The sequence below is a fragment of the Babylonia areolata genome, chromosome 12 (assembly GCF_041734735.1).
Source record: "Babylonia areolata isolate BAREFJ2019XMU chromosome 12, ASM4173473v1, whole genome shotgun sequence".
Taxonomy (NCBI): Eukaryota; Metazoa; Mollusca; class Gastropoda; order Neogastropoda; family Buccinidae; genus Babylonia; species Babylonia areolata.
In genome coordinates this window covers 1,787,100-1,811,521 of record NC_134887.1, presented here as the reverse complement: position 1 = coordinate 1,811,521, position 24,422 = coordinate 1,787,100, and the positions used below count along the sequence as shown (strand labels likewise).

The 24,422-nt window shown below is 44.4% G+C and overlaps 1 protein-coding gene across 1 annotated transcript in view; it reads left to right on the top strand.

Annotated features, from left to right (window-relative positions):
* Positions 1-9,821, top strand: part of LOC143288309 (RING-type E3 ubiquitin-protein ligase PPIL2-like) — a 46,053-nt gene extending 36,232 nt beyond the window's left edge. Inside the window, exons 18-19 of the mRNA XM_076596664.1 lie at positions 4,675-4,817; positions 8,422-9,821. Coding sequence (XP_076452779.1) covers positions 4,675-4,817; positions 8,422-8,539 — 261 coding nt within the window. The 3' untranslated portion in view covers positions 8,540-9,821. The remainder of the gene's footprint in view (positions 1-4,674; positions 4,818-8,421) is intronic.
* The last annotated feature ends 14,601 nt before the right edge of the window (positions 9,822-24,422 follow it).

Genomic DNA, 24,422 nt, shown 5'->3' with positions numbered 1-24,422 from the left:
TAATTGATATATTTAATGATGTGACAGTCTGCTAATGAAATGTGTTATAAGAAAAGAAACAGGGAGTGAATATTACCCCCTAGGCTGCCTATTTGATCAGATAACTTGTCATGGCAAGCATGTACGCTTTGCTGCCACAATGACGAGATAACTCGTCATCGAAATATTCTGACTTTTCCCTGCTTTGCATTCAGTTCGTTGACAAAAAATGCTGGTAGCTTTAGCCATGGGAATCTCTCTAGATTCTATTCATAGTTAGAAACCCCATCTACGTCATGAGGCAGTCTTTTATTTGAACGTTTTGGTTGGGTTACTGGCCGCAGTGTTTGCCTGACTCCTCTCCTCGCTCGCTCAACAAAATGTCGGACTGACGCCGTGCTCAAGACATGCGATCGTGGGGAACTAAATCAACCAAGATTGCTTTCTGTAGCTGATGCTCAGAAAGAATTGAAGCATAAATTCGAAGGAGAAGACAGTGGTGAACGTTTATAGGACGATTTGATAGAAAATAAAGGGAGCAATCAAGAGAGTGGCCAAGATACGACTGTCACTGAGTGATGCGGCTGTACAGTCTTAGCAGACAACAGACTGACCGAATTATTAGCAGGACACAATGTGAGCGATTTTCTTGGCACTCAGCCAACGCGGTCTGATGAGAACTGGATCAAGTGACCGTGTGGGAGGGGTGAAGAGGAGGGGGGGGTGGAGACTGAGGGAGCGTGGCCTCATTATCCACATTATCACTTGGAGAAGTCACAATGCATTGTGTATCTATCTCTTTTTCAATTTTTTGACTCACTTGTGTAAACAAAGTGAGTCTATGTTTTAACCCGGTGTTTGGTTGTCTGTGTGTGTGTGTGTGTGTGTGTGTCTGTGTGTGTGTGTGTGTCTGTGTGTCCCTGGTAAACTTTAACATTGACATTTTGGAAAAATTCAGTTCTTTCCAGTCATCTTGTTTAAAACAATATTGCACCTCTGGGATGGGCACACACACACACAAAAAAAAATGAAGCCTAATTATATGCAAACTGCATTTACTGTTATATTTATATTTTTTGTATTCTCTAAACTTGGCACTTTGATCTGATATTCTGAGCCAACAACAAGAGCAGTCATTATTATCATTTTTTGGTCAAACAGGAACTTCTTTTGCTAAGCATGGAAGTTTTATTTATTTTGCAAACGTTTTGGTGCAGGTAGTAAAAAAGGGAAATTACTCTGTAATTAATGATAGGGGACTTAATTTGCTTTAAACTGATCATTCTCATCTTAAACATTACATTTTGAAATTATACTCAATACATAAAAAGCTTGGATTTTTTTTTTTTAAGTGTATCACAAGTGAGTCTTGAAGGCCTTGCCTCTCTTGTTTTTTATTGTGGTTGTTCTAGTATGATTTTGTGAGTACAGATATACATTTGTCCAGAGAATATATTTTAGTGCAAATTACCTGACTAATGTTTGTAATGAACAAGTTGAAAATGTGACAAAATACAAAACCCTGATTTCAAAACAACAGCATGTCACTAAAAATATTATAAAATGGGGAAATATCTCGTGTTTTGTATTCTTTATTCATTTACCTTTCAGAAAATATATACATTTATGGGTCTTTCTCCTATAACAAAGAGCACAGAATATTTTGAAAATTTGTACCTGTTTTTAGTGGAAAAAACCCTGGCAAATAGATTTCACTTAAATCTTATTTTCCTGGCAGCAAAAGGGTTAATAGGAAAGGGATAAGTAAGGAAGATAACAAGCGCTGTCCATGGTCTGTGGTGCTGATGGACACACTGTCCATGGTCTGTGGTGCTGATGGACACACTGTCCATGGTCTGTGGTGCTGATGGACACACTGTCCACACTGTTCATGGTCTGTGGTGCTGATGGACACACTGTCCACACTGTTCATGGTCTGTGGTGCTGATGGACACACTGTCCATGGTCTGTGGTGCTGATGGACACTGTCCACACTGTCCATGGTCTGTGGTGCTGATGGACACACTGTCCATGGTCTGTGGTGCTGATGGACACACTGTTCACACTGTCCATGGTCTGTGGTGCTGATGGACACACTGTCCATGGTCTGTGGTGCTGATGGACACACTGTTCATGGTCTGTGGTGCTGATGGACACACTGTCCATGGTCTGTGGTGCTGATGGACACACTGTTCATGGTCTGTGGTGCTGATGGACACACTGTTCATGGTCTGTGGTGCTGATGGACACACTGTCCATGGTCTGTGGTGCTGATGGACACACTGTCAATGGTCTGTGGTGCTGATGGACACACTGTCCATGGTCTGTGGTGCTGATGGACACACTGTTCATGGTCTGTGGTGCTGATGGACACACTGTCCATGGTCTGTGGTGCTGATGGACACACTGTCCACATTGTTCATGGTCTGTGGTGCTGATGGACACACTGTTCATGGTCTGTGGTGCTGATGGACACACTGTCCATGGTCTGTGGTGCTGATGGACACACTGTCAATGGTCTGTGGTGCTGATGGACACACTGTCCATGGTCTGCGGTGCTGATGGACACACTGTCCATGGTCTGTGGTGCTGATGGACACACTGTCAATGGTCTGTGGTGCTGATGGACACACTGTCCATGGTCTGTGGTGCTGATGGACACACTGTTCATGGTCTGTGGTGCTGATGGACACACTGTCCATGGTCTGTGGTGCTGATGGACACACTGTCCATGGTCTGTGGTGCTGATGGACACACTGTCCATGGTCTGTGGTGCTGATGGACACACTGTTCATGGTCTGTGGTGCTGATGGACACACTGTCCACACTGTCCATGGTCTGTGGTGCTGATGGACACACTGTCCATGGTCTGTGGTGCTGATGGACACACTGTCAATGGTCTGTGGTGCTGGTGGACACACTGTCCATGGTCTGTGGTGCTGATGGACACACTGTCCATGGTCTGGTGCTGATGGACACACTGTCCATGGTCTGTGGTGCTGATGGACACACTGTCCACACTGTTCATGGTCTGTGGTGCTGATGGACACACTGTCCATGGTCTGTGGTGCTGATGGACACACTGTCCATGGTCTGTGGTGCTGATGGACACACTGTCCATGGTCTGTGGTGCTGATGGACACACTGTTCATGGTCTGTGGTGCTGATGGACACACTGTCCACACTGTTCATGGTCTGTGGTGCTGATGGACACACTGTCCATGGTCTGTGGTGCTGATGGACACACTGTCAATGGTCTGTGGTGCTGGTGGACACACTGTCCATGGTCTGTGGTGCTGATGGACACACTGTCCATGGTCTGGTGCTGATGGACACACTGTCCATGGTCTGGTGCTGATGGACACACTGTCCATGGTCTGTGGTGCTGATGGACACACTGTCCACACTGTTCATGGTCTGTGGTGCTGATGGACACACTGTCCATGGTCTGTGGTGCTGATGGACACACTGTCCATGGTCTGTGGTGCTGATGGACACACTGTCCATGGTCTGTGGTGCTGATGGACACACTGTTCATGGTCTGTGGTGCTGATGGACACACTGTCCACACTGTTCATGGTCTGTGGTGCTGATGGACACACTGTCCATGGTCTGTGGTGCTGATGGACACACTGTCAATGGTCTGTGGTGCTGGTGGACACACTGTCCATGGTCTGTGGTGCTGATGGACACACTGTCCATGGTCTGGTGCTGATGGACACACTGTCCATGGTCTGTGGTGCTGATGGACACACTGTCCACACTGTTCATGGTCTGTGGTGCTGATGGACACACTGTCCACACTGTTCATGGTCTGTGGTGCTGATGGACACACTGTCCATGGTCTGTGGTGCTGATGGACACACTGTCCATGGTCTGTGGTGCTAATGGACACTGTCCACACTGTCCATGGTCTGTGGTGCTGATGGACACACTGTTCATGGTCTGTGGTGCTGATGGACACACTGTCCACACTGTTCATGGTCTGTGGTGCTGATGGACACACTGTTCATGGTCTGTGGTGCTGATGGACACACTGTCAATGGTCTGTGGTGCTGATGGACACACTGTCCACACTGTTCATGGTCTGTGGTGCTGATGGACACACTGTTCATGGTCTGTGGTGCTGATGGACACACTGTCCATGGTCTGTGGTGCTGATGGACACACTGTTCATGGTCTGTGGTGCTGATGGACACACTGTTCATGGTCTGTGGTGCTGATGGACACACTGTCCATGGTCTGTGGTGCTGATGGACACACTGTCCACACTGTTCATGGTCTGTGGTGCTGATGGACACACTGTCCACACTGTTCATGGTCTGTGGTGCTGATGGACACACTGTTCATGGTCTGTGGTGCTGATGGACACACTGTCCATGGTCTGTGGTGCTGATGGACACACTGTCAATGGTCTGTGGTGCTGATGGACACACTGTCAATGGTGTGTGGTGCTGATGGACAATGTCAATGGTCTGTGGTGCTGATGGACGCACTGTTCATGGTCTGTGGTGCTGATGGACACTGTCCATGGTCTGTGGTGCTGATGGACGCACTGTCAATGGTCTGTGGTGCTGATGGACGCACTGTCAATGGTCTGTGGTGCTGATGGACGCACTGTCAATGGTCTGTGGTGCTGATGGACGCACTGTCAATGGTCTGTGGTGCTGATGGACAGCGATGGACTGTGTGCAGCTGGCGCAGGAGAGGGAGGAGGAGGCGGCCCGGCTGAAGGCGGAGGAAGAGGACGCCAAACGGAAGAAACGGGAAGCCAGGGTGGACTCTGGACCGCGGGTCTTCAAGCAGGGAGTTGGCAAATACATCAACTCTGCTGCATTGTGAGTGTGTGGTGTGGGTGTGGGTGTGGGGGTGTGTTGTGGTGTGTGGGTTTGGGGGGCGGGGTGTCTGTTTTTGTGTTGTGTGCGGTTTGTTTGTGGTTTGTTGTGAATGTAGGTGTCTGTGTGCTTTTGTGTATGTGTGTATGTGTGTGTTGTTGTTGTTTAGTGTGTGTGTGTGTGTGTGTGTTATTATTGTTGTTTAGTGTGTGTGTGTGTGTGTTGTGTCTGGTTTGTTATGTATGTAGGATGTGTGTGTGTTTATGTGTGTGTTGTGGTGTGCGTGTGTGTGTGTGTTGTGGTGTGAGTGTTGTGTTGTGTATGTGTGCACTCACAGATAGATTCATGAGCATCCTCCCCCCCACCCCACCACCACCACCCCCCATCCCCCAGCTGGATGACAACGATGGTCATCATCGATCTCGGTGGACACACCACCACCCGTGTGTATTGTGTTGTATATATATATTGTGTTGAGGTGTGTGTGTTGTATGTGTGTAGTGTGCTTGTGTTGTGTTTTGTGTTGTGTTGCAGGTGTGGTGTAGTGTGTTTATGTTGTATTTTATGTTGTGTGTGTGGTGTGGTGTGGTGTGATATGGTGTGGAGTGTTGTGGTGTGGTGTGATATGATGTGTTGTGATGTGATGTAATGTGGTGTGATGTGGTGTGATGTGTGTGTTGTGGTGCGATGTGATGTGATGTGGTGTGGTCTGTGTGTGTGGTGTGGTGTGATGTAACATGACATGATGTGATGTGGTGTGAGGTGTGTAATGGGGAAAGCAATGTTAGGTGGCTGTGGTGGTAAAGGGCGACCACCTGTACAGGCATATGTGCTTGAACTTCTGGTGGTCATGTGTACATACTGCTCCTTTTGTGTCAGTTTTTCTCCATCATGAAATAGAATTTCAGAATCTTTTCGCGTTTCCATATCCAGTGTGCAGACTCTCATTCAGTGAATGGAAGAGTTTACATGAGACCCTGAAGATCACATCCCTTTAAACTGAAGGAGACAGTCATGGTAGCCCAATGACCAGTGGCACGCTTCTGTCCTGTCAGTCTTTGAGGTTCGAATCCCAGTGGGTTGAGGATGGAGATATTTCCAGTCTTCCAGAACCGTGCGTGCAGACCTGGCAGTGCCTTGACGTGTGTGCAGACACATGGATGGAGCTCACTTGTGCAGGTTAAAGATCCCAAGATCAGTCTCAGGGTTGGTCACAGAAAGATGCAAACCCAGCATGCACTCAGGGCCCAGAAATATCGGACGGCTGCCTGACTGATCCTGAAACCTGGTTTGGTCATGGGGGTGCTGCATGACCAACATTCTCCATTTTTGGCTGTCTGATGGTTTATCTTCCTCCTTCTTCTTCTTCTGCGTTCCCCGTGATCATGGTCTCAGACTTGCAGTCCTATGCTGGAAATGAAGGTGGTGGTCTTGATGAGGTCTTCTTTGGTGCCCCAGAGCTTTTCTGCCAGTGTGGCTCCATAGGGCCAGTGCTGCGTCCGTGCATCTTGATACAGGGGGCAGGACTGCAGGATGTGCTCCGGAGTTTGTGGGCCTGTCTTACACGGGCAGTCAGGAGTGTGTGACAGCTTCATTCGGTACATGTGGTCTCGCAGGCGGCAGTGCCCCGTGCGTAGTCGGAATATGATTGTCATCTTCCGTCATTTTTTTATGTGGCCCTTGTAGGAGATGCCAAGGAGTCTCCTGAAGCATTTCATTTCCACTGCACTAAGAAAATGGAAGTGGTGCATGTAGGAGCTACAGACTTGTTCTGAGACGGATGTTATTGTCTCTCCTCACGGGCTTCAGTCTCATCAGTGCTGTTGCCGTTTGCACAGCTTTTGCCAGTATTTCAGTCTGGGAGCCTTGTTTGGACGTCAGGCTGAAAGGCAGGACAAAAACAGTCCTACACATAGTTCAGTCCGGGACCCTTGTTTGGACGTCAGGCTGAAAGGCAGGACAAAAACAGTCCTACACATAGTTCAGTCTGGGACCCTTGTTTGGACGTCAGGCTGAAAGGCAGGACAAAAACAGTCCTACACATAGTTCAGTCTGGGACCCTTGTTTGGACGTCAGCCTGAAAGGCAGGACAAAAACAGTCCTACACATAGTTCAGTCTGGGACCCTTGTTTGGACGTCAGCCTGAAAGGCAGGACAAAAACAGTCCTACTAATGGAAATGGGTAGTCTTGTCTTGAAACGATGTAAGCATTCACCTTGTGTCTTTTCACAGGAAAAGGGTTAGTGTTGTCTTGAAACAAGATGTAAGCATTCCCCTTGTCTTTTCACAGGAAAAGGGTAGTGTTGTCTTGAAACAAGATGTTAACAATCACCTTGTGTCTTTTCACAGGAAATGGTAGTGTTGTCTTGAAACAAGATGTTATTAATGACCTCATGTCTTTTCACTGGAAATTGGTAGTGTTGTCTTGAAACAAAAAGTGATAGCAGCCACCTGTCTTCTCACAGGAAATGGGTTGTGTTTTCTTGAAACAAGATGTTAGTAACCATATTGTGTCTTTTCACAGGAAATTGGTAGTATTGTCTTGAAACAAGATGTTAGCAATCACCTTGTGTCTCTTCACAGGAAATGGATAGTGTTGTCTTGAAACAGTGACAGCAACCACCTGTCTTTTCACAAGAAATGGGTAGTAATATTTTGAACAAGAAGATGAAAACAATCACTTAATGTCTTTTCACATGAATTGGGTATGGAGGACTTTGAAAATGACAGCAATCACGTGTCTTTTCACAGAAAATGGGTACTGATATTAAAATAGAAAATGATAGCAATTGTTTGTCTTTTCACAGGAAATGGGCACTGATATTAAAATAGAAAATGATACCAATTGTTTGTCTTTTCACAGGAAATGGGCAATGGTGTCCTTAAACAGAAGATGATAGTAATTAGATGAGGACTTGTACGAGCCTGATGGCATACTATGATAGCAGCAGTCTACAGTTAACAGCACAAACAGAGAAAACAGCTCTTTTTTTGTCATGTCCAAAGTAGATAATAGGTACATCCCATGATGTAAACCATCCGTACAAAATCTCATGTCTTTTCACAGAAAATGGGCAGTGAGGTTTTTTTAAGATGAAGAAACTCATATCTTTTTACCAACAACAAGCAGTAATTTATTGAATGAAGGTCTAGTGTTTTTTAACACGAAACAGTGATTTATTGAAACTGAAGAACTAATGTCTTTTTACAGTAAATACGCATAAAGTAGACATTGGTTTATTTTGCTATTTCACAGAAAGTTTGCATTGATTTCTGTCTTTTGATAGAAAATAGGGAGTGATATATTGAAACAGAATGTTTGTGAAGATGTTTGTTGATTTATGTCTTTTTCAATGAAAAAGGGGGTTCATTTCTTGAAAGTGAATATGCTGTCTTTTCACAGAAAACAGCCAGTGATTTCTGAAAAAATGAAGACCTCTTTTGTCTTTTCACTGAAAACAGGCAGTGATTTTAGGAAAATGAAGACCTCTTTTGTCTTTTCACAGAAAACAGCCAGTGATTTCTGAAAAATGAAGACATCTTTGTCTTTACACTGAAAACAGGCAGTGATTTTAGGAAAATGAAGACCTCTTTTGTCTTTTCACAGAAAACGGACAGCCGAGGCAGCAGACGACACGCATCCCAACTCTAGTGACACATCCAAAAAGCGGAAGACAGGGGAGGGAACTGCCGCCTACAAACTGAGTGACTTCAGTGCCTGGTGACCGCTACTACCACATCCCCCCACCCCACCCCCACACCCCCTTTTTTTTTTTTTTTTTGGTAATGCTTCATAGTGCTTTTGACAACATGGACAGCACTTTGGGTTGAAATGGGAGGGGGACATCACAGACTGGACAACGTGTGTTTCTTGTCGCCGTCCATAGGATGACTGGTGTAAATAAGGTATATAGAAATAAAAATTTAAAGAAAAAGGTTGACTTTCAGATTTTCTGTCCACCTTTTCCCATTCCTCCCTCTCTCGGTCTCTCTCTTCTCCTCTCTTTCAGCTGTGACTATTTCAGTCTCTCTCTCTTTGTCTTTCTCTCTGTGTGTTTGTCTGTCTTTCTCTCTGTCTCTTTGTCTCTCTCTTCTCTTTCAGACCTGTTACTCATGGGAGTATTTGGGAAGTGGTTAAGTGCATCATCAGTCACACAGAACATAAATTTAGCGACAAAACTATTGTTCACCTGATGCAAACAAAGTGAAAAGTATCCATGAATATTATTTTTCTTAGAAATAGATGAAGCTTTTCCAGAACAATTTTAGGGTGCTGCTTGTCGAGAGAATAGAGTCTGCATTTCCTGTCAGCAAGACGTTGGTAGCAGAGGGCGCCACTGTGTTTCCACAAGTGTTCTGAAGATGTGCTTGAAGCATCTTCCTTCACAGCTAAGTTCTGAATGAATCTCTATCCGTGTGTTTGGGTGTGTGCGTGTGTATGAATCTCTATCCGTGTGTTTGGGTGTGTGCGTGTGTATGAATCTCTATCCGTGTGTTTGGGTGTGTGCGTGTGTATGAATCTCTATCCGTGTGTTTGGGTGTGTGCGTGTGTATGCGAGTGTTCAGCTTTGTTGTTGAAGTGGGTGTGACCCAAAACAAGCAATCTATGATTGTCGGTGAAGTGTGACCAAGAACAAACAATCTATGATTGTCGGTGAAGTGTGACCAAGAACAAACAATCTATGATTGTCGGTGAAGTGTGACCAAGAACAAACAATCTATGTAATAATTATAATTATGTTGACATGGTGAATTTTGTAATTATAATTATGTTGACATGGTGAATTTTGTAATAATTATAATTATGTTGACATGTGATTAGGGAATGAGCAGTCAGCGGTGCCTGAGGAGATGATAGGAGTGTGTATTGTATTGTAGTGCACTGTATTGAATTGTATCATATTTATTGTTATTACCCTTTTGTTGCAACAGATCTCTGTGTGTGAAATTCGGGCTGCTCTCCCCAGGGAAAGCACGTTCACTACACTGAGAGTGCCATCCACTTTTTTTGTATTTTTTCTGCCTGCAATTTTATTTGTTTTCCTATCGAAGTGGATTTTTCTACAGAATTTTACCAGGGACAACCCTTTTGTAGCTGTAGCAAAGCAGACCTCGGTTTATCGTCTCCTCCTACTGACTGGTATCCAGACCACCAGTTAAGGTCCAGTGGAAGGGGAGAAAATACTGGGCAACTGTGGGATTCGAACAGTGTGCTCGACGGGCGCAATAGCCGAGTGGTTAAAGCATTGGACTGTCAATCTGAGGGTCCCGGGTTCGAATCATGGTGACGGTGCCTGGTGGGTAAAGGGTGGAGATTTTTACGATCTCCCAGGTCAACATATGTGCAGACCTGCCAGTGCCTGAACCCCCTTCGTGTGTATATGCAAGCAGAAGATCAAACACGCATGTTAAAGATCCTGTAATCCATGTCAGCGTTCGGTGGGTTATGGAAACAAGAACATACCCAGCATGCACACCCCCGAAAACGGAGTATGGCTGCCTACATGGCGGGGTAAAAACGGTCATACACGTAAAAGCCCACTCGTGTGCATACGAGTGAACGCAGAAGAAGAAGAACAGTGCGCTCAGATTGTCTCACTTCCTACGTGGATGAGTTACCACTCAGCCAACACCTGGTTTCAGTGCACCTGGTGGTGTGTTTGTTTGCACTGGGTGTGGAACCAGTAATGTTTGATATGCTGTCACCGCCGGTCAGCGTGCTGCCACTCAAGTCCTGTTCATGCAGCATTTATTTTTCTGTAGGTGATTTTGTGTGGGTTTTTTTTCGTGTTTTTTTTTTTTTTCTTGTTTTTCCAAGATGTAACATCACTTTTTTTCCCTTAATTTTTTTTTCTCTAAATTCCCCCTCCCCCCCCCCCCCTTTTTTTTTTTTTAGCATACAGTACTTGTGTAATATGTGAAAAAAGAAAAGAAAAAAGAGCACAGATAATGAAGATCATTATCATTGTTATAAATATCAAAGTTGAAGTTGTACACGTATTGATTTTTCTTTGATTGTTAAACAAACAAAACAAAGGGAAGACAAGCACACACACACCACACACCACACACACACAGCACAGCACAGCACAGCACAGCACACACAACACACCACACCACACACACACACACAACACACACACCACACCACACAACACACCACACCCACACAACACACCACACCACACCACACCCACACAACACACCAAACCACACCACACACACACACACACACCACACCACACCACACCACACACATTAAAGGAAAGAGAGAAAAAGTGAGATAGAGATAAAGAAAGGGGGGAGGGCCAGAGAAAAAGAGAGAGATGGCATATTACACGATTAATGACATTATATGTCATATTACAATTTTTTAATCTATAAATTTGAGGTTTTTCTTGTTTTTTTCACAGAAAAGCAGTTGTTTCCTGTAGAATAGCATGATTTCTCAGTTGTTTCCTGTAGAAATGCTTGATGTTTTCATATAAATTGAACTGGTTTCATGCAGGAAACCTTGTTTTCTCGGAAAAAGATGTTTTGTGAAGAAATGCTCGTTTTCACTGGACAGTTGTTTCTTGAACAAGGGCATGTTTTATTTTTTGATGTTGTTGCTGTTTATCATGGCAAAGGAAAGCTCATTGCCTCTGTGAGTGTGTGTGTGTGTGCCTGTGTGTGTGTGCACTATGTGTATGTGTCCATGTATGCATTTAACTATGTTGGTCTTAGAGATAACCTTTCATACACGCGAGTATAGGTGTTTGTGAACAATATTTGTATGCATTCCAAGACGCAAAAAAACTGTCCTTTAGAGAAGGAGAATGGTCCACACGCATGCGTTTGCCATGACAATACACATCTTCACCCACTGCAATAAAACTTTTAACTTTTTTTTTCCAAAATAATATATTTCAACAATTTCTGTAAACATGGGAAATAAATGAGTGAGTAAACACAATGGCACAGTTCTAAGATCTCACCTGGTTAATCATTTATAATATCATGTTTGCAGCAAAATAATGATTTGCTCACCGGCTGAATCAGGGAAACACAAAATCATTGTAATCTCATGTAGGTATTCAAAAGACACTCGGCACAAAAGACAGCCAGAGAGTGGAGGGTGGTTACAAACACAGAGATAGCGAGTTCACTTCAGGTACTCCAGCAGGCATCACCGAGTTAGGACAAATCCAGTGATGACCTAGAGGTAACGCGTCCGCCTAGGAAGTGAGAGAATCTGAGGGCGCTGGTTCGAATCACAGCTCAGCCACCGATATTTTCTCCCCCTCCACTAGACCTTGAGTGGTGGTCTGGACGCTAGTCGTTCGGATGAGACGATAAACCGAGGTCCCATGTGCAGCATGCATTTAGCGCACGTAAAAGAACCCACGGCAACAAAAGGGTTGTTCCTGGCAAAATTCTGTAGAAAAATCCACTTCAACAGGAAAAACAAATAAAACTGCACGCAGGAAAAAATACCAAAAAATGGGTGGCGCTGTAGTGTAGCGACGTGCTCTCCCTGGGGAGAGCAGCCCGAATTTCACACAGAGAAATCTGTTGTGACAAAAAGGAATACAAATACAAATATATACACAACACCACATCTGCTGAGCAGATGCCTGACCGGCAGCATAACCCAACACCCTCAGTCAGGCCACGAGGGAGAGAGGGAGGAACGAATGGTATATGAAGTTTGAGGTTTGTCGTATTTGTGTGTGTGGACTGAGGTGCCCAGTTCCTTGTTGTCATGCTGCTTATTTGTTCTTGACGGGCGCAACGGCCAAGTGGTTAAAGTGTTGAACTTCCAATCTGAGGAGCCCGGTTCGAATCTCAGTAACACGCACACTCCTGAAAACGGAGTATGGCTGCCTACATGGCGAGGTAAATAAACAAAACCGTCATACACATGAAATGTTACATGTCTTTAAGAGTGCATGACTGAAACCTGATTGAACGACACAGGAAACAAATGATGAGCGCCCAACGGCAGATGTCAGTCGGCTCTACCCATGCAGGCAGCCTGTTGTGCTGATGACTCCGTGTATGTAAAGCGCTTAGAGCTTGGTCTCTGACCGAGGATATGCCATATATAGGTATCCATATTATATTTCTTCGTCTGTGTTCATGAGCTACAACTGCCACATTAACTTGTATGTACCAGTCAATGTTTTACATGTATGACATTTTTACCCCCGGTGTAGGCAGCCATACCCCTTTTTCAGGGGTGTGCATTCTGGGTATGTTCTCGCTTCCAAAACGCACCGAATGCTGACATGGATTACAGGACTTCAACATGTGCGTTTGATCTTCTGCATGCGTCAACACATACTGGAGGTCCGTGCGTCAACACATACTGGGGGTCCGTGCGTCAACACATACTGGGGGTCCATGCGTCAACACATACTGGGGGTCCATGCGTCAACACATACTGGGGGTCCATGCGTCAACACATACTGGGGGTCCGTCAACACATACTGGGGGTCCGTGCGTCAACACATACTGGGGGTCCGTGCGTCAACACATACTGGGGGTCCGTGCGTCAACACATACTGGGGGTCGTCAGCACATACTGGGGGTCCATGCGTCAACACATACTGGGGGTCCATGCGTCAACACATACTGGGGGTCCGTCAACACATACTGGTGGTCCGTGCGTCAACACATACTGGGGGTCCGTGCGTCAACACATACTGGGGGTCCATGCACCAGCAGGTCCGCACATCTGCTGACCCGAGAGATCAGAAGATTCTCCACCCTTGCCCTGCCAGGCGTGGGGACCAGGATTCAAACCCAGGACCTTCACAGTACAACACTTTCCACCGGCAGTCTCAGCTGTTCGGCCCGCCAAGCTGTTAACATCAGCTGCGTTTCAGTGTCCAGGAGGACTGGAGGATGCTGGTTGCCAGATCACCTGTGGCGCCCCAACGGACCACAAGACTACGGGATAGGTGAAGGGTGGTGGGTGGGTGTCCAGGAGGTGTGAAGACATGCAGGCTGATCAACATACAGCACACTGCTTTGAAAAAAATACACAGAAAATCAACGTGGAAGCTGATGCCAGATTGTACTCCGACCCAGTGTGCTGGTGAAGGCACGGAAGCCAACCCCAAATGCTGCATGAAGAACAGCATCTTCTTCTGCGTTCGTATGCACACGAGTGGGCTTTTACGTGTATGACCGTTTTTACCCCGCCATATAGGCAGCCATACTCCGCTTTCGGGGGTGTGCATGATGGGAATGTTCTTGTTTCCATAACCCACCGAACGCTGACATGGATTACAGGATCTTTAACGTGCGTATTTGATCTTCTGCTTGCATATACACACGAAGGGGGTTCAGGCACTAGCAGGTCTGCACATATGTTGACCTGGGAGATCGTAAAAATCTCCACCCTTTACCCACCAGGCGCCGTCACCGTGATTCGAACCCGGGACCCTCAGATTGAAAGTCCAACGCTTTAACCACTCGGCTATTGCACCCGTCGAAGAACAGCATCAAACTAAAATGAAAGAAAATCAGCACAGAATCAGTCAGTCGTTTGTTAATGAATGGACGCGTTGGAGGCAGAAGAAAGAACCAAAGCTGATAATCGTCACTGATGGTAGAACATGTAGCAAGTAACTCAGCTCTTCCTTCCAGAGAAAGAACCAATGATAATCGTCACTGATGGTACAACATGCAGCAAGTAACTCAGCTCTTCCTCCCAGTCGGTCTCTGGACGCCATATATGAGGGGGAAAAAAACAAGAAAAAAACACTTTTTCCGTTGCATACAAGTCTTCAAGTATAAAGCGCTTGGATTTGTCTCTACACAAGATTCAGCGCTATATATTAAATAATATCATTATTATTTATCTTAAGTGTGAATTGAACCAGTCTTAATTAGCCCATGAAAATGAAGCAGTAAGCGGTAAACAAAGCATTAATTTTTTTGTTGTTTTTTTTAAAACTAAAATGATACAAAAGGCATACGACTTCTGCCAAAGCCAATAGCTGTGAGTCTCTGTCCTCTCTCCTCTGTGTGTGTGTGTGTGTGTGTGTGTGTGTGTGTGTGCGTGCGCACATGTGCGTGTGAGTGTGTTTCTAAAAATGTGGGTGAGCTGACTCATTTTACGTGGCTGTGTTTAGTTGCAAAAAGTTTAAAGATTTGAATGGATGTCTGTAATACATACATATATATATATATGTATCTATGTATGTATGTAAATATATATTAATATATATATATATAAAGGTTGCCAGTAACACTTTGAGATACAGCACATTATCAGCTTTCAGTGCAAATGGTCTGTGCTGTTATCTGATGCAGACATGTAGGTTTGCTTGTGTTATCAGTAGCCTACCTTTGAAATCTTCAACAGGTTGTGAGAGGAAGTGTGTGTGTGAGCATGTGCGCATGATCGCATGTGTAGGGGAGGGGGTGGGGGTGGGGGCAATATACTTGTCATATTGCATTTGACAGTGGCAGCGTTGCTATGTTGCTATTATCTTGACGTGTTTAAGCGAAAACAATGTGCATAGATTAGATATATATGTACTGAAAAATGTATGCTTGTGGGCATGCTACGGACTGCGTGTGTGTGCGTGTGCATGTGTGTGTGTGTGTGTGCGTGTGCATGTGTGCGTGTATGTGTGTGTGTGACACAGAGAGAGATTGTGAACAGTGAGACTGGACATTGATACATAGTGGCGAGGGGTGAGGGGGTAGGGGTGGGGGGTGGGGGGGGGGAGAAACTGTCAATGTGGCTGCAGACTGTAGGGTCAGGAGACTTGATACATCGGCAGAGATTTCTACGCCGTGGTTTGGGTCAGCTGCTCTGTATCTACGGCCATCAAAACACTCAGGGCCGCACTTGTCTTGGACATGTCAGAGCAAAGGTTGGTCACAAAAAACTGACATGATAATATAGATACTGACAGACCGAGAAGTATGCTAGTCTAGCCAGCAGCCTGAGAGAATCTGGCTTCCAAGCCCAAGTCCTCGCCATAGAGATTGGTGCAAGAGGGTTTGTAGGTGCATCTGCCTACAGCATTATGAAACAGCTGTCGATTTCTAACAGAGAGAGGACAGGGTCTCTCAAGGCAATGGCAGAGACAGGACAGGGTCTCTCAAGGCAATGGCAGAGACAGGACAGGGTCTCTCAAGGCAATGGCAGAGAGAGGACACGGGCTCTCAAGGCAATGGCAGAGACAGGACAGGGTCTCTCAAGGCAATGGCAGAGACAGGACAGGGTCTCTCAAGGCAATGGCAGAGACAGGACAGGGTCTCTCAAGGCAATGGCAGAGACAGGACACGGGCTCTCAAGGCAGAAGCAGCAGAAAAGAGTTCCAGCTGGATCTGGTCGAGGAGGAATGAAAGTAAACTTCATAAAGATTAACTTTCCCTATTCAAACTAGGCGTACGATGGCTCAGTGGTTAAAACATCTGCCAGAAAAGGTGACTCAGTCATGAAGTGCTGGCGACCACCCTGGAGGCATGGGTTCGAACTTGCAGAGGACCAGGGGGAAAAAAAAAAGCCGCAATACAAGGGCATCCAGGAGTCATGACCTGGGCCCCCTTAGAGTGTAAGGAGTTAAGGGCCGAAACACCTGACTGAGGGGGGCTTCTTCTCTGAAGACCTTGTACTGTCCAGCTGTCCCTAGAGCTTCTTATCAATATAAGAAACTGTGTGCATATTAAAGCAAAAGTTGGTCACAAAACAGTGACATGATGATAATAGGTAAGAAACTGTGTGCATGACACAGCGAAAGTAGGTCACAAAATAGTGACAGTGTATTGGGATCTGTGTACATGATGAAACAAAAGTGGGTCACCAAACCATGACACTATGATATTGTATCAGAAACAGTACATAAAGCGAAAGTGGTACAGAAAAAGACTGGCATGGTAGTAAATTACTTATTAGAAACTGTGTTCATGATAAAGCAACAGTTGGTCACAAAATAATGGCATGGTTACTAGTATATTAGTAGTATATCATAGAAACTGTGCACATGATAAAGCGACAGTTGGTCACAAAATAATGGCATGGTTACTAGTATATTAGTAGTATATCATAGAAACTGTGCACATGATAAACAGTTGGTCACAAAATAATGGCATGGTTACTAGTATATTAGTAGTATATCATAGAAACTGTGTTCATGATAAACAGTTGGTCACAAAATAATGGCATGGTTACTAGTATATTAGTAGTATATCATAGAAACTGTGCACATGATAAAGCGACAGTTGGTCACAAAATAATGGCATGGTTACTAGTATATTAGTAGTATATCATAGAAACTGTGCACATGATAAACAGTTGGTCACAAAATAATGGCATGGTTACTAGTATATTAGTAGTATATCATAGAAACTGTGCACATGATAAAGCGACAGTTGGTCACAAAATAATGGCATGGTTACTAGTATATTAGTAGTATATCATAGAAACTGTGCACATGATAAACAGTTGGTCACAAAATAATGGCATGGTTACTAGTATATTAGTAGTATATCATAGAAACTGTGTTCATGATAAACAGTTGGTCACAAAATAATGGCATGGTTACTAGTATATTAGTAGTATATCATAGAAACTGTGCACATGATAAACAGTTGGTCACAAAATAATGGCATGGTTACTAGTATATTAGTAGTATATCATAGAAACTGTGCACATGATAAACAGTTGGTCACAAAATAATGGCATGGTTACTAGTATATTAGTAGTATATCATAGAAACTGTGCACATGATAAAGCGAAATTGGTACACAAAATGATGACGTGGTAGTATACTGGAAACTGGTATGCCAAAATGTTAAGAAAGGCAAAACGACCCAAGTATTATTAACTGTATACTGTATTTAGAAATATAGAAGAGGAAAGCAAAAAGGAATGGACAGTACGACAGTGGGTACTGGTGTTAGCAAATTGGTAGAGAACGAGGTCGCGAGAAGAGAAAACAGCAAATTGGTAGAGAACGAGGTCGCGAGAAGAGAAAACAGCAAATTGGTAGAGAACGAGGTCGCGAGAAGAGAAAACAGCAAATTGGTAGAGAACGAGGTCGCGAGAAGAGAAAACAGCAAATTGGTAGAGAACGAGGTCTCGAGAAGAGAAAACAGCAAATTGGTAGAGAACGAGGTCGCGAGAAGAGAAAACAGCAAATTGGTAGAGAACGAGGTCGCGAGAAGAGAAAACAGCAAATTGGTAGAGAACGAGGTCTCGAGAAGAGAAAACAGCAAATTGGTAGAGAACGAGGTCGCGAGAGGAGAAAACAGCAAATTGGTAGAGAACGAGGTCGCGAGAGGAGAAAACAGCAAATTTAGCTAATGACTGTGGAACACAATTTCTTTCATAATTTCATTAAAAGTGTGTGTGTGTGTGTGTGTGTGTGTGTGTGTGTGTGTGTGTGTGTGTGTGTGTGTGTGTGTGTGTGTGTGTGTGTGAGCATAGCTCTTTATTTACAGAGTTTTATATATATATATATATATATATATATATATATATATAAAACAAATATATATATATATATAAATATGTATATATATTCCATCATAATACACCACATTACAGGTCTTCATTAACACATATTCAACATACAACAAATGTCACAATAAAGCAACCGGCAACAGTATTATGAAAAAAAAAATTACTGCTATATATAAAAAAAAAGTTCACAAGTATTATGGAAAAAAAATACTGCTATATAAAATCTAAAAAAAAGTTCACAAGTCGAAACCATAACAATACATGAAAATAAAGCCATCACAACAATACATACACGTTTGCATATAACTGAAAATCTGCATGAATTCCTGTCACTCCGGTACATTGTGGTAAACAAATGGCAAAGAGTGGGGGTGGGCGGTAGGCGGGAGAAGTTCGCATTAGAAAAATAGCAACCAAAATCATTGCCGTCCCGGTCACTCGGATTTCACATTGAATGTTTCTGTGAGGACAACTCTCTGTCACACACACACACACACACACACACACACACACACACACTGCCCTCTCTTCCACCCCACCCACACATCCTCAATCGATTATCTCCCTTAAAAGCGCTGCATTCCACCATGAGTAAAATAAAATAGAGTTGCATCCCTTCGGCATGAAAGAAAGTGTCAGAAAATCAATTTTCCACGATTTTTAAATGCACGTTGTTAGTGTTTCACTCTAATCATCCAACATGAACTGGAAATTTCCCGTTATTGTTGTGTGTGTGTGTGTGTGTGTGTGTGTGTGTGTGTGTTACTGTCCTTACTTCCGGACATGATTTTATGATTAAAAAACAACTTTCGTGTTATCCTAAGCTCTTGAACTAAATCAAACGGTAAAATATTCCTGCTTTAAGCAGTGCAGGCGTGAGAAATGACGGACAGCGTGCAATGCACCCTTCAAATCAAGTGTTCAGCTTAAACAGTATCAGTATCAGTCGCTCAAGGCGTCACTGCGTTCGGAAAAATCCATATATGCTACACCACATCTGCCAAGCAGATGCCTGACCAGCAGCATAACCCAACGCCGAGATAATAATAATATTAAAAAAAATATATATATATTAATAATAAATAAATACATAAAAAAGGAACTACTACTACTACTACTATTTATAAGGCGCAAAAACTTGATGAAGTCAACTATAAGCGTACAAAAATAAAAAAAAATAAAATAACAAGCGCTGCGAAATGACCCACGTTTTTTCACAAAGCCAAACTTTGTTTACGGCGTGGAAGACAGATGAACGGAGAGAACGTTCTATGATTAGCTCAGACAGCCCCTCCCCCCTCCCCAGTATGACTTCATGTGTGTGTTTTTTCGCATCAACACAGTATGGAAATCCACCGAGGCTGTAGACTGTCCAGAGTCTGAATGGGTCTCGTGCAGATCCAGGATTTCAGGGCACCAAAATAACAGGAAACAAGTGCCACGTCGGGACGGATCTCTGTCATCAGCTGCAGAGGTTGGTGTCACAGACTGAGGGCTTGCAATGTTACAGTCTGCGTTAGAATCCCAGGAGACGGAGTAAAATCACTTTCTTGACCTAACAGTTATTGATATCATCCAAGGCACCTTCCAGAGTCAATGGGAAACAGACCACGGACATTTCAGACTTCACTCCCTTCATTTGGTGCCGAAAATCAAGTACCGTCACTCATCATGCGATCAGCCACCGGAAATAGCGATTTGTTGACAATGTGTTGGTGAACCAGATTAATAATAATAATAATAATGGTATTTATATAGCGCTGGATCTTGTGCAGAGAAAAATCAAAGCGCTTTCGCACCAGTCATTCACACGCATGCATAACTCTAATACTGTAGACACTAAAGACAAGGAAGGGCAGGCAAGGGAGGCTATTTTGGGAAGAGGTGGGTTTTAAGGCCAGACTTGAAAGAGCTGAGTGTAGAGACTTGACGAAGCGAAAAAGGAAGTTCATTCCAATCGCAAGGTCCAGAAACAGAGAAAGAACGGCGGCCAACAGTCGAGTGTTTGAATCTGGGTATGCGTAAACAGAGTGGATCCGAGGCCGATCGTAGTGAGCGAGATGGAGTGTAGAGGTGAAGGCAGCCACAGAGATAGGAAGGGGCAGTTTTGTGAATGCATCTATAACATAGAGTGCTGATCTTGTACTTTATTCAGTGTGAGACAGGGAGCCAGTGGAGATGTTGCAAAAGAGGAGTGATGTGCTCAGATCTTTTCTTTCTGAGGACCTTGAGAAGAAAAAGTGTTAATGTTGATGGATTTCAGGTTGCGACGAGTAACAGATTTTTTGTTTCTGGTAGGTTTTGAAATATTAAGCAAGAATATAACAGCAGAATGGTCTGAAGAAAGTTTGTCAGTTACAGTCACTGACGCAACCATGGCATCAGACTCACGTGCGATTAGCCAGTCCAACGTATGGCCAGATCTGTGTGTTGGTTCTGTAACGAACTGAGAGAGAGAATGAGTGGACAGAGATTGACATAGGCGTTTGACATCAGTGGAAGTCTGGTTGTCGAAATGAAAATTGAAATCTCCGAGGATGATAAGTTTGCCAGAACGAAGGTTGTAGTAATCAAGTAGTGTTCGGAACTCATCGTGAAACTGAGAAGACGTTAGGTTATTTTTACGACTAGGAGGAGGACGATAGAGACAACAGAAGATGATTGAGTGACCGAGAACACTGAGAGTGACTTCTAGCATTTCGAAGGTATCATGTGGAAAGGCGTGGTTATGGGAGAAGGAGAGGGAAGACTCCAAGATATCTTTGTAGACGGTGGCGATGCCACCTCCACGAGACAATCGAGGAAGTAACATAGTTTTATATCCAGGGGGGGGGGGGGGGGGGGGGGTCAGTTGTTTAAGTTTGGGTTCGTGACCTTGTGACTTTAACCAGGTTTCGGTAAGAAATACGATATCAAAGTTTTTTTCAAAAATAAAATCAGAAATATAGTCAGTCTTTTGATCAGGGCAGACAGATTGAGCATTGAACAGACAGGCATGAAAGAGATCAGAGGTAAGGAGAGAGGAATCTAATGGTGAAGCAGGTGAGTCAGGCAGACAGACAGTGGAAGAAGAAGATGGTGACTGAGCAGTGGAGGACAATGAGAAGGAAGAAAAAAGTCCGGGAGTTGAGACAGGTGTGGCAGGAGTAGGAAGCGGAGCAGAGGCTGTCACTGGCACGGGGGATACATTGCAGTTCGGAATATTGTCATCAGAGGGGACAATGTCACGGAAAGTAAAAATGTTAGCAGGAACACGTGTGTTGAGATTGGAAGCAGCACAAACAGCGCCGCATGAAGTGGATCTGTCAACACACACAGGTGTACTGTCAGTAGTGCTGTTGGGGGTCCGTACGGAAACGACAGTTTTGATGGGCTTTTGTTTTCTCTTTCCTGCTCGGCGAGTTCGTCTTCGCGGCAGGCAAGCGCCAATGCCTGTTCCTCGCAGGCGCACAACTAGGTCAGGGGTCAAAGGTGCAGGTTTGATAGCAAACAGTTCAGCGCGCGAGTACAGATCAAAGGGAGGGACGTTGCGCTCACCTTGACAAAGGTTGCCCACCTGTCCACTACCACTGAACGTTACGTTTTGCATGTGTACAGGCGTGTCGAAGGGAGAGATGAATGGCGGGCCGGCACAGTTCAAAACTGACAGGAAAGGAGAAAGAGAAATCCAAAACACAGCCAGTCTTATGTAGAGCGGGGCACACACATACATCCATTGTTGGAAGGGATCCATAATGAAACACTCTGCAGAACCTAACCACACAACACCAAACACAACCAACACAATAAACAAAAATACGGAGAGCTAGAATCACTCAGCCTGTTAGGCGTGCGACCTTCACCTTGATATCAAACAGATTCAAACAGAAAAGACACGTGGAGAACGACACTGGCTGCAAGTCAGTAAACGTCAACCCACTGATTTGATTTGATTTTATTATATATATATATATATATATATATATATATATATATATATATAGTCTTTGGTTTGATGAAGTAGTGCTGTTGTTGTTGTTGCTGCTTTAAAGCATCCAGCTGGCATTACGGTAAAATGCCAGGAATGCCAACCACCCGGTTAATGACATAAGCAGACCACTGATGAGATTAAAACAACAACAACAACAACAAGCAAAAAACAAACAAACAAAAGAAAAACAAAAAAACCCCACACACACATATCAACAGATATGGCAGAGAAACATCTGAGGTGATCACTGAAAAACACATTGCCATCACTTCCAATTCCGGTCAAAATCTGATAGCCGATCGGCGCATAGTAAGTCTTGATAAACGAAATCTCGATATACGTGTTCGGAAGAACTGTCAAGTGAGTATATATATATATATATATATATATATATATATATATATAGAGAGAGAGAGAGAGAGAGAGAGAGAGAGAGAGAGAGACACACACACACACACACACACACGTAAGCAACAATACATATCTTTAAAGAAAAACTGGTTCCAAATAACACGAGCCAGACGTGTCGTTCCGATAGCCTAATGTTTTTCTTTTGTTTGTTTGTTGTGGTTTTTTACAAAGAGAAAATAGGTCTTTGTACAACAAATTTAAATTAGACATGCTCATGCAGTGTATGCAATACGTAATAATGTATCAAAAAGATCACACACACACACACACACACACACACACACACACACACTATTAATTTTCATTGGTAGCAAATAACTGTTTGAAAGAAAAATCAACACATAAACGAATGAAAATAATCACTGGCACTGATCCATCACACATATATGCACCGGTTGCAAAACTGACAATTAACAGGAAACACAAAACTTGTTTATCAAATTTACATGCACGGCGTAGAACAAGCTCGCACACACACCACACACACACACACACACACACACACACACACACACAAAATCAGGGCAGTGCCGGAAATCCTACCCACTCCTTCTGTCGCTGTTTAACTCGCTCATCAGTACGGCCAGTCCTCTCTTCTCCTCTCACTCAGTACGACCAGCCCTCTCTTCTCCTCTCACTCAGTACGGCCAGTCCTCTCTTCTCCTCTCACTCAGTACGGCCAGTCCTCTCTTCTCCTCTAACTCAGTACGGCCAGCCCTCTCTTCTCCTCTCACTCAGTACGGCCAGCCCTCTCTTCTCCTCTCACTCAGTACGGCCAGCCCTCTCTTCTCCTCTCACTCAGTACGGCCAGTCCTCTCTTCTCCTCTACACAGACCCCTCGGATGTCCCTTTAACTCGCTCAGTACGGCCAGTCCTCTCTTCTCCTCTACACAGACCCCTCGGATGTCCAGTGGGTGTCTGAATGACCCAACCTTTAGCTTCCGTCGTCAGAATTGTGGTGTTCTTTGTCAACATTCACCTCTTCAGTATAAGAGCCTTCCGCTTGCAATATTTTGATGATGGTAATTGGGGTGAAACGCTGTTAACGTCGTCTCTTTCGCCGTTCGTATGGAGAGAGTTAAGCCTCCAGTCACTCCAGGCGAAGTGGGGTCCCCCATGACCTGACAGATGGACCCACGTGAAGGGGAACAAAGCGCCTTTCCCACGGACACAACACGTCACTGGCCCGAAACGGGGCTTCGAACCCCAACTACGGTGATGAACAACGCCCTCCCCGAGTGTTCCACAGCTGCTTTGATTTAATTAATCATGGTGCAGTTTTTCCTTGCTGGGTGTTGTCAAGGTTTCCATGTCCGAGGGGGGTGGGGTTCTGAGGAGCTTAATACCGAAATTAAGTAATATAAAGAAGGGAGAAAGCACTCACATAAAATACACAAAAGTGCCAATACGGAAATCCGTCATATTACGGAAATACACCCGTGGGTAACGGTGTTGGTGATCAGGCTCGGTTTCCGTCTCCGAGGGTTGGAGTTCTGATGAGCTTAATACCGAAATGCAGTAAAATAAAGAAGGAAGAGAAGAAATAAAAAACAAACAAACAAACAAACAAATCACAAAAAATGGCAGTACGGATATCCGGATAATACGGAAATACTTCCACCCGTGGGTACCGACAGATAGGGAGAGAGATATATATACAGGTAGAAAGAAAACGACAGCGAGTGGGGGTGGGGGGACTGGGAGGGGGTGGGGGTGGGGACTGGACCACAAGAGGTGAGCAAGACAGGCAGACGGA